General features: G+C 56.7%; 2 protein-coding genes across 4 annotated transcripts in view; one reads left to right on the top strand and one right to left on the bottom strand.

Annotated features, from left to right (window-relative positions):
* Nucleotides 1-5,192, top strand: part of PTBP1 (polypyrimidine tract binding protein 1) — a 10,072-nt gene extending 4,880 nt beyond the window's left edge. The window contains exons 6-15 of one of the 2 annotated variants that reach the window (XM_010844596.1): nt 38-208; nt 286-396; nt 470-644; nt 788-865; nt 1,456-1,604; nt 2,703-2,736; nt 3,127-3,219; nt 3,309-3,525; nt 3,671-3,748; nt 3,833-5,192. In XM_010844596.1, the coding sequence (XP_010842898.1) occupies nt 38-208; nt 286-396; nt 470-644; nt 788-865; nt 1,456-1,604; nt 2,703-2,736; nt 3,127-3,219; nt 3,309-3,525; nt 3,671-3,748; nt 3,833-3,965 (1,239 nt within the window). In that variant the 3' untranslated portion in view covers nt 3,966-5,192. The remainder of the gene's footprint in view (nt 1-37; nt 209-285; nt 397-469; nt 645-787; nt 866-1,455; nt 1,605-2,702; nt 2,737-3,126; nt 3,220-3,308; nt 3,526-3,670; nt 3,749-3,832) is intronic. The other variant, XM_010844598.1, reaches the window with a different exon arrangement.
* Nucleotides 5,193-5,381: 189 nt separating this feature from the next.
* Nucleotides 5,382-10,147, bottom strand: part of LOC104991909 (lipid phosphate phosphatase-related protein type 3) — a 9,004-nt gene continuing 4,238 nt past the window's right edge. Inside the window, exons 2-7 of one of the 2 annotated variants that reach the window (XM_010844600.1) lie at nt 8,011-8,196; nt 7,795-7,936; nt 7,514-7,709; nt 7,367-7,424; nt 7,121-7,294; nt 5,382-6,846 (exon numbers count right to left, since the gene is read on the bottom strand). In XM_010844600.1, coding sequence (XP_010842902.1) covers nt 5,491-6,846; nt 7,121-7,294; nt 7,367-7,424; nt 7,514-7,709; nt 7,795-7,936; nt 8,011-8,196 — 2,112 coding nt within the window. In that variant the 3' untranslated portion in view covers nt 5,382-5,490. Of the gene's footprint in view, nt 6,847-7,120; nt 7,425-7,513; nt 7,710-7,794; nt 7,937-8,010; nt 8,197-10,147 lie in introns of both variants that reach the window. The other variant, XM_010844599.1, reaches the window with a different exon arrangement.

The following is a 10,147-nucleotide window of genomic DNA, read 5'->3' as shown; positions in this document are numbered from 1 at the left end:
GCCAGGGCCAGGTTTCCTGACTGGACTGTCCTCACAGCGGGCCCAGGCGGCCTTGCAGGCTGTGAACTCAGTCCAGTCAGGAAACCTGGCCCTGGCAGCCTCGGCCGCGGCGGTGGATGCGGGAATGGCCATGGCTGGCCAGAGCCCAGTGCTTAGGATCATCGTGGAGAACCTCTTCTACCCAGTGACCCTGGACGTGCTGCACCAGGTAAGGGCACTGGGCTTCAGCTGTGGGCAGTGGGGCTGGTGCCTGGGCCCAGGCTGACCCACCAGCTTCTCCCACAGATCTTCTCCAAGTTTGGCACTGTTCTTAAGATCATCACTTTCACCAAGAACAACCAGTTCCAGGCATTGCTGCAATACGCGGACCCCGTGAGCGCCCAGCACGCCAAGCTGGTGAGTGGTCCCCAGGGCAGCCGTGCCCCTGGCCGCCAGGCACCTGCTGACAGCCTCCTCACTGTCCTCACAGTCGTTGGACGGCCAGAACATCTACAACGCATGCTGCACACTGCGCATCGACTTCTCCAAGCTCACCAGCCTAAACGTCAAGTATAACAACGACAAGAGCCGCGACTACACGCGCCCTGACCTGCCGTCCGGTGACAGCCAGCCCTCGCTGGACCAGACCATGGCTGCTGCCTTTGGTGAGACGCCGGGGGCAGGCCACCCAGGCAGGACTCGTAGTTCAGGCTAGGCGCCCGCACAGCCCACCCCGCACTTGCGGGTGGGGCCCTGGCAGCCGGCTCGCACCCGTGGGTGCGATGATTAGTGTCTCGTTTGTTTCTAGGTGCGCCTGGTATAATGTCAGCCTCTCCGTATGCAGGAGCTGGTTTCCCTCCCACCTTTGCAATTCCTCAAGCCGCAGGTACTCACATACTCGCCCCAGCGCCGCCTCTGCATGTCCACATCTCGCCAGTAGCTCTGCTTCCCCGGCAGCCAACGTGGCGCAGTACGGGGGTCTAGCCTTCTGGGCGCGGAGTCTGGACAGGGCAGGCGTGGCCGGGCTGCTGAGCCGCTGAGGACCAGCGCCTGTGGTTGGAGGGATGCGCCCCTAGTAGTGCATTTTGAGCGGCCTGGTAAGCGGAGCGGCATGCGCTGGGTGAGCACACCTGAGCATCCCTCCCGGGGGCCAGGCGCCCACACGCGGAATAGTCTTGAGCCTGTTATGCCCGGCATGCTGTTTGCATGGTGACAGGCACCTGCGTGCACGCACAGCCGAGGCCACCGGGCTCGATCTTGTGTCTGAGAAGCCTGAGTCTTCTGTGTTGTTGGCACATATAGGTGGTCAGGCCAGTACGGTGGTGTGCTCTGAGGAGCATGGAGGGTCGCAGGGCTGGGGGCCAGGCTGATGCCCCCACCCACCCCCTGCATCTCTGTTTGCATGAGGATGGGCAAGACCGATTTCCTTGTGGAGACTGTGGGCACCACACTCAGCTAACCCCATTCACCCTGCAGGTCTCTCTGTTCCTAATGTGCATGGGGCTTTGGCCCCTCTGGCTATTCCGTCGGCAGCGGCAGCAGCAGCGGCAGCGGGCCGGATCGCCATCCCAGGCCTGGCGGGGGCAGGCAACTCTGTCCTGCTGGTCAGCAATCTCAACCCTGAGGTACGTGGCGCCTCCGGGAATTAGGAATTGGGAGTGCCCCTAGTCCTAGTGCAGATGGAGCCTCTGACCGGGCACTGGGCTCTGGAGCTGGGCCAGGCCCAGCCAGTGCCCGTGGGCGTCCCCATCCTCCTCTCTGCGCTGATGTCACTCACTGCTGCCTCCTTTCCCGCAGTGCTTGGAGTTCTCTTGTTTCCTTAACATCTTAATTTACGTTCCTAATTTCACGATGTTGAGAGTTGAAGTATTTGGTACATGAGAACAAACTTGAAATTTCCAGCCCAGCGAACCTTGGCCTGCAGAGGGGCGCCTTGAGGGGAGGGTGCAAGCTGAGGCCACCCGGCAGTCCCTGAGGTGGCAGCCAGGCCTGGCTTGTCTTGGGGCTGGATTAGCTCAGGGAGCTGGGGTCCAGTGAGCGAGGCTCAGTATTTGCTTCTCGAGAGACGGGGTTCTTGTTTAATGAGCTGCTCTCCTGCCTGTCTGACCTCGTGTGACTCTCAGTCTCCCCAGTCCTGTCCCAGTTCCTCTGGCCAAGCTGTCCGCTCGCAGCGCCTGGCGAGCCTGACTGGAGGCTCCGGTGCGGGCTGAGGAGACGGTTCCTGGAGGGCCTGGTTGGGGGAGCGAGTGGGGGGCCAGCAGGCGCCGCCTCCTCCCCGCGGAGGGTGCTCCGGCTGTCTGCCCGGCGTGTGGCCTGTAATGTGTGTGGTCTTGACTGATGGGGCACCGCGTGTTTTCTTATGTATTTACTGACCTGTGTTTTTGCTACTTTTTTTCTTTTCTCCCCTTCCCCTTTCCCAATTTTTTTTCTTGCCCTGATCCGGAATTTCTTTGCCAACTGACTGCACGGTACTTCTGCTTCCTGTTGTTGCTTGAAACAAAACAAAACCATAAATAAATAAAAAAAAAACAAAAACAAAATTCCCCCTCAAACCCTGCTCTCCGGAAACCAACCTGCCCTTGAATATTAACATCCTGACAACTTCATCATCCATCAACCTGCACGCCTGCGGGGCTGCCTCCTCGTGGTGGACGATTGGCAACTCGCCCCCTGACCTCTCCCTTTCCCTGTCCCTCGCTGCCTTGCTCTGCTGTCCTCTAAAGAGAGTCACACCCCAAAGCCTCTTTATTCTTTTCGGTATGTTATCGTTCACACTTTTATTACCTTGTTTTCATGTAATTGAGGTGGTTGTTACGCCCTGAGATTCCGATGCGTGCGGTCTGGGCTGCGGTTTGCGTATTTATTTGGATTCTATAGAGCATGGTTCCCTACCCGCATGCTGTTGGCAGCGTAAATGTGTCGGTAGCATGCTACAGGATGGTTCCTTGGCAATTGACCTTTCCTGGATTTTATGGCTTCTTTGCGGAAGGCAGCCCTCCCAGTCATGCTCCCTGTGTCTAGACAGGTTCTCAGAGGCAGAATAAGCAAACTGGGGAGAGCCAGCCCTGTGTGGGAGTGTGGGTCGTGGGGACGGCGGGTGGGTGGCTGGGGCCTGGGGCTCAGCCCCCTGTCCCTGTGCTTTTGAAGGCGTGTATGGAGATGTGCAGCGTGTGAAGGTCCTGTTCAACAAGAAGGAGAACGCCCTGGTGCAGATGGCCGATGGGAGCCAGGCACAGCTGGGTAAGGGGTGGCCAGGGAGGGCAGGGCTGTTGGTGGTACCCAGGGCCCTCAGGTCACGTATGCTGTCTCTCCCTCAGCCCCGCCCCCAGCCATGAGTCACCTCAATGGGCACAAGCTGCACGGAAAGCCAGTGCGCATCACACTCTCTAAGCACCAGAGCGTGCAGCTGCCCCGCGAGGGCCAGGAGGACCAGGGCCTGACCAAGGACTATGGAAACTCGCCCCTGCACCGCTTCAAGAAGCCTGGCTCCAAGAACTTCCAGAACATCTTCCCACCCTCGGCCACTCTGCACCTCTCCAACATCCCGTGAGTGCCTCTGCCTCTCAGATGCTTCCATCATCTTATCCCTCATTTCTGGGCACCCCCCCACCCCCGAATCCCTGGACATTCCTGTCCTGAGGGAATGACCTTGACCTTGCACAGACAGGCTTACATCTCTCTCCACTTACAGGCCCTCCATCTCTGAGGATGACCTCAAGATTCTTTTCTCCAGTAACGGCGGGATCGTCAAAGGGTTCAAGTTCTTCCAGTGAGCAGAGTCCCCTCCCCCACTGCCCCTAGGCTCCGTGGCCCCTTGCGGCTCCTCATGCTTGTGTTCCCCCACTCCTTGCAGGAAGGACCGCAAGATGGCGCTGATCCAGATGGGCTCAGTGGAGGAGGCCATCCAGGCACTCATCGACCTGCACAACCATGACCTGGGTGAGAACCACCACCTGCGGGTGTCCTTCTCCAAGTCCACCATCTAGGCCGCCACCCAGGACCAGCCTGCCGGGCACCCGGCAACAACTTCCATCATTCCAGATAAAAAGCCACTTTAAAAAGCAGCTGAAGTGACCTTAAAAGACCAGAGATTTTATTTTTTTAAAAGAGAAATCAGTTTACCTGTTTTTAAAAGAAATTAAATCTAATTCACTTGCTCACCTTGGGGAGGTGGGGTGCCAGCCTCAAGCTCTTGGTGACGGTGGATGGCACCACCCGCCCGGCCCCTGCCTGTGCCTTTGCCGCCTGCAGGGCGGGCGCTCCTAAACCCCCACTTGGCTTTCTTGTGCCTTAAACCCGCTGCCCTGGCAGGGCTTGCGGGGTCAGCCTCCCCTGGGATCATGTGCCTGGTGTGGTGGGGGGCTGTGGCCGCCACCCAATCCTTTAATCAAGTGTGTGATTCTCCCCCAGCCTTGGGGCCTCCCCGGACCCTTCCCTGTTGCTTCTTCAGCTTTGTTTTCACTGTAATCTCTGTATTATGCTTCGATGCAGCTGCAGACACCTGTGCCTAGCAATATTTCCAGTTGACCAAATATTCTAATCTTTTTCATTTATATGCAAAAGAAATAGTTTTAAGTAACTTTTTATATAGCAAGATGATAAAAATGGTATGAGTGTAACCTAAACTTTCTCCTTGTGGTATGACCTTGTATACTGTACTTTTATTTTATTCCTTGTCATTGAGTCGCAGGGCAGGATCTAGTTTCCAGGGCAGACACAGTGGGGCCGGCATCTGCCGCCCGATGCCTTACTCACACCTGACTGTCCTTTCTCTGAGGACAAGTGCTCTTCAACTTTCAGGGTTTCTTTTTTTCCTGCAAATTTTGGACCAAAGTTTTGTTTCTGTTTTTCTCCTGCCTCTAATGCTGGGACCCCAGGAGGTGGGGCAACAGCCCTCCCCTCTGGTCTTCACGCCTCGTCCTGCACTCACGGGTCCAAGGGGTGCCCTGCACGCAGGCCTCTGCTGGCCGGCCCTCACTTCGGGGCCTGGGCCTCAAGTTTCCATGTCGGGGTGGAACAAGGGTGTAAATATTTATAATTTTTTATACCTGTTGTAAGACGTGAGGGGCAGCAAATGCGGTTTTTTATGGTGACACAGATGTATATTTTGATAACAGCAATTACAGGCTCAGTATTGTAAGGAGCACGGCAGGCCCCGCCCACTGCCGGCTTGTAATGCAGAGAGAACTGAATTAAAGCGATTTTATAACAACTCCTACCTTTTCTGTAGGCTCTTTTTTCCTGTCCACATGTAGAAGGCGGTCTGGCCAGTCTGTACTGGACTCTGAATAAACTCTCTGTATCCTGCACTTGATTCCCCTCTTTATTGGGCCTGTTGATTTCACTGCTGTTTCCTTTCTGTAAACTCAGCCATGTTACCCTTCATGTGTGGGGGTTTCGGCCCCACCCCTACACCCAGTACTCCAGAAAGACTCAGACTGTGAGCTCTTCTCCAGCATCACCTTTTTATTGTCTACCAAGACCCCCCCTGCCCCCACCCCACCCCCGCCCTCAGTCCTTGAACCTGCGCGCAGCCTGCATCTTCCGGTAGTAGCTCTCGGCCTCGGCTTCCGCTGCTTCCCGATCACCAAGCGCTGGGCCTGCTTTTCGACGCAGTGTGGACTCCCGGCTGCCTGGTCCCAGCACACCATCGACTGCGCCCAGTGGGGGCAGCCCCTCACCCGTGGCCAGGTTGACAGTGGCCACGGCCCCAAACCGTGGCTCCTCCTGGTCCACGTCACTGACTGATGAGCCTGGGGAGATGCCTGGGGGCTTGGCCCCACCGCGGAAGCTGCGGGCCAGGTCCCCGAGCTCATAGCCACCCTCTCCCTCCACGACCTTGGCCCCGACTCCCGCCGCCTTCCACTCCCAGGGCCCATTACCCGCAGACAGGTGGACCACAGGGTGGTGGGGTGCGTGTGCATCAATGGTGACGATGCTGGCAGAATCGCGGTCAGACGGTGACCTGTACTGGGAGGAGTCAGAGCTGGCACTAGATGAGGAAGCCGTCTCGGCTGCCTTGGGGCCGGGTGCACCTGGAGCTTTGGACATGGCAATGACCTGCAGCAGCCGGGGCGGGTTGGCCATGCGGGGCTGGGCCGAGGCTGTGGCCACTGCTGCTCCACTCTTCTCAGCCATCATGAGCCACTTGGCCCGCACAGCTGCGCTGCTGTTGGGGGACAGGCCAGCTGCTGCCTGGGCCCCCTCCTCAGGGATATGAACCAGAGGTTGCGGTCCAGGCCGAGGCGGCAGGATAACGCGTGGCCCGAGCCCTGGCCGAGCCTGGACTGTGGGGTACAGTGAGGGAGGTGCTGGACCCCCTTCCTCCCCCTCCTCCTCCTCCTCCTCTTCTTCCTCCTCCTCCTCCTCTTCCTCCTCAGCCATGGGCTCTGCGGGTGCCCGCAGGTGTGCAGGGCTGCCCTCATCCGGTAGCCCCAGGCCTCGGCCCTCCAGTGACTTCTGCTTCCATTCACTAATGAGCTGCTTGGAGCGGGAGGCGTCCAGGGGAACATGGATGGTCATGTGGCGGCGGGCGGGGTCGTCTAGCGAGGGCGTGCTGACACGGGGCAGTGTGTGGCTGAAGGTCACCATGTTCTCCTTGCCCATGGGGCTGCGCGGGGCCAGCAGGTCCACATCCACACTGGCCCGCTTTAGGCTGCCCAGTGAGGTCTTGTCGCGGGCCACGGGCCGGGGCACACCCTCCAACCGGCTGGGTGGACCTAGCTCATCGGTGCTCACGGACTTGTTCTGCTGGTACACCGAGTCATGGCCCCGCTGGGTCAGAGCCCTTAGCGCGTCCTTAGTTGGCACCACGGCCACTGGTCTCTCTGCTGGTGGGGCCTGGAAGTTGCCCACTGCATGGCAGGCCTAGAGATGAGATGGGGACTGGGTGTGAGGCCTGTGGCTGGAGACTAGGGTCCCCACCGGGCCACAGACATGCCTTGGGGGTCAGAGAGGGGGAAGTCCACCTTTTTCCCCACAGGACAAATTCTGGCTTCTGGTTACTTTGCACATTTGGCAAGTCTGGGCTCATGAGAGTCTGCCTCCAGCTCCCAAGGGAGAAGATGGCAGCATCCCCCTGGGCGGGGGTGGGGAGGGGTGGCTGGCCTTCCCCCTCGGGCCTCCCTATTCGGCCCCTCACCAGGTAGGCCGCTATGCCAGCCCCAATGAGGAAGCCTGCGTAGACGTCCACCGGGTGGCTGCGGTACTGCGTGATCTGGGTGAGGCCGCAGACGCCCGCTGCAATGGCGAAGGAGAACACCAGGATGGGCTTCAGCAGCTTGGTGGTGTCCGAGATGACCGAGTTGAAGTACATCTGCCGGGGGACAGGTGGGTGGTCAGGGCAGTTGGTCCCTGTGGGGCATCTGGGGTGTGGGGCAGCACTCACCGACACATAGACAGCAGCAAAGGCAGACAGAGTGGCATGCTGGGACGGAAACGTCTTCCTGTAAGAAACACCCATGTGAGCCCTAAGGCTCTGGGACCTGCCTTAGTTTCCCTACATGCTTGTTGGGACAGGGCCAGGCATGCTCACCGGGCAGACAGGATGGCATGGGTGTCGTGGCCAGAGCATATATCCTGTGTGATGTAGGGATTGGCCTCACACGATGTGCCCAACAGGGTGTAGTTGGGTTTGCAGACAGTCAGGAAGAAGGGTGCGTGGTAGCCCGTGGCCAGCTGGATTACGTCAGTCACCAGGGCCGTGGCACACAGGCCAAATACGTGGACACCTGTGGGGTGGGAGTGCAAGGGCCAGACACGGGAGCTGGGGCCAGACCCACCACCCTCAGTGTGCAGATGCCATGGGGGACTCACCTACAAAGCGCACCGTCCGCCGAAGGAAGGAGTTGAAGTTGCAGCCGCCGGCATGGATGCTGCCCTCGGGCCCACCTGGGCCCCCGCTGCGGCCCCACAGCCGGGACTGTAGACAGTACAGCATGCCCTCACCCACCATGATCTGTGGACATGGAGGTGCTCAGCAAGGCTCCAGCCGGGGGCCCACAGCCAGCCCCGCCCTGCCCTGGGACTCACCGAGGCTGCAGGTGCAGCAAAGGCCAAGCTGAGGAGCATGAGCAGTGGGATGAGCTCTTCACTTGTTTCCACGTAGGGCATGGACAGCGTGCGGTCGTAGCACTGGAAGCCCACCTTAGCTGGCTTGAAGAGGTCGGTCAGCTCCAGGAAGTAGAGGGACACGATGGAGGATGCCACTATGGGCAGCTGCAGGAAGAACGCTGGCCAGGGTCACACCACACTCATTCACTGAGTGAGTCATCCGCCCACAAATTCAGTCCCGTCACTGACTTGTCCACCCATCCGTGCTGTTCACCCACTGATCAGCTCATTCATCAACTGAGTCACCCACCACCCATCTGTGCATCTAACAGAGCCATTCGTGCACCCAAGATTAATTCGTCAATCCACTAATCACCCTATCAACTTCCAACATCCATCTATTCATTTAGTCATTTTCCATCCATCTGACCCTCACCCATCTATCTGCTGATCTTCCCTTCCTTCTGTCCATCCATCCATCAATCCACCCACTGCCCCATCCAGCATTCATCCATCATCTTCCATTATGCATTCACCATCATCACCATCAATTCATCATCCATCCTTCCATCAACCACTCACCCACCTCTATCCATCTATCCCCTCATCTTTCATTCCTTCTATCCATCCACCCACCCACCCATCTAGCCATTGTCTTCCATCATCCATCCATCAATCCACAATCCATTCATCCATTTACTCATGCTTGCTTCCTTCCTCCATCAGCCCATCCATCCAGCCACCACCAATTAAACCATTTATCCTTTCATCCAAACACCCACCCCTGTCCATCAACTTGCAACATCTGTCCATCCATTTATTCATTATCTGACACTCACCTACTAACTCATCCTTCCTCCCATCTATCATCCATCCATCCATCCACTCATCTTTTCCTTCCTTTCTTCCTTACATTCATCCTATCTACCCACCTATCCTCCCATCCATCCACCTATCATCCATCCATCATTCCATTCATCCACTCATCCAATTATCCTTTCATCTAAACACCTATCCTCCACCCCCAAATTCCAACATCCATCCATCCACCCACCCTCCCTTCTATCCATCCATCCATATACACATCCCTTCTGCTGTCCTTCCATCATCCATGCAATCTACCGTCCATCCACCCCTCCTTCCTTCCTTCATGTATTCACCCATCCATCCACCATCCTTTCATCCACCCACACCTGCTCCCTTCCATCTGGCCACCCATCCATCCATCCACTCACTCTCCCATCCATCCATCTACCCACCTGCCATCCCCCCTCCCAAAATAAATCCACCATACATCCATTACCCATCCATTCAATCATCCCTCCATCCATTAACCCCCATCTATTCATTTATCCATTTTCTAACCATCAAACCACTCACCCATCCACCCATCTGTTCGTTCATCTACCCATTCTCCCATCCATCCTTCCATAAATTTCCATCAGCCATCTACCTCCATCTATCTATCCACCTACCTATCCATTCACCCATGATTCATTCCTTCCTTCCCTCCACTCACTCATCCATCCTTCCATCCACCCACCTACTCACCTGCCCATGCTTCCATTCATCCTTCTGCCCACCACTCATCTACCCACCCACCCTTCCTTCCTTCCATCCACCCATCCGCACATCCGTCCATGAACCAACTATCCATCCACTTACCATCTATCCATCAACCCACACATTGAATCATCAATTTGTCCAAACACCCATCCCTCTATCCATCAACTTCCAATTCTTTCTATCCATTTATTCATTTCCCATCCATCAGCCCACCCAGCCAGCCACATTACCCTGCCATCCATCATCCTCCATCCTTCCTTCCACCCATCAACTTACCCACCCATCCACTCACCCATTGACCCGTCCCTCCATTAACCCATCCATCTATCATTCATTTATTCAAAAACATCATCCATAAACTTACAACAATTTTCCATCCATTTATTCATTATCCATCCATCTGACCACCCATGCTCCCATGTACCACCCATCTATCCATGCCCTGACTATTCCACCCACCTATCATCCATCTATCCATCTCTCAACTCCATCCATCAATCCACCATTCATTCATCCATCCACTGTATAATAATAAGGGATTTGATCATAC

The sequence above is a fragment of the Bison bison genome, unplaced genomic scaffold, assembly GCF_000754665.1.
Source record: "Bison bison bison isolate TAMUID 2011002044 unplaced genomic scaffold, Bison_UMD1.0 scf7180017864203, whole genome shotgun sequence".
Lineage (NCBI taxonomy): Eukaryota > Metazoa > Chordata > Mammalia > Artiodactyla > Bovidae > Bison > Bison bison.
Note: the sequence above shows the minus strand (reverse complement) of the source record. Positions and strands in the feature narration are given on the sequence as shown.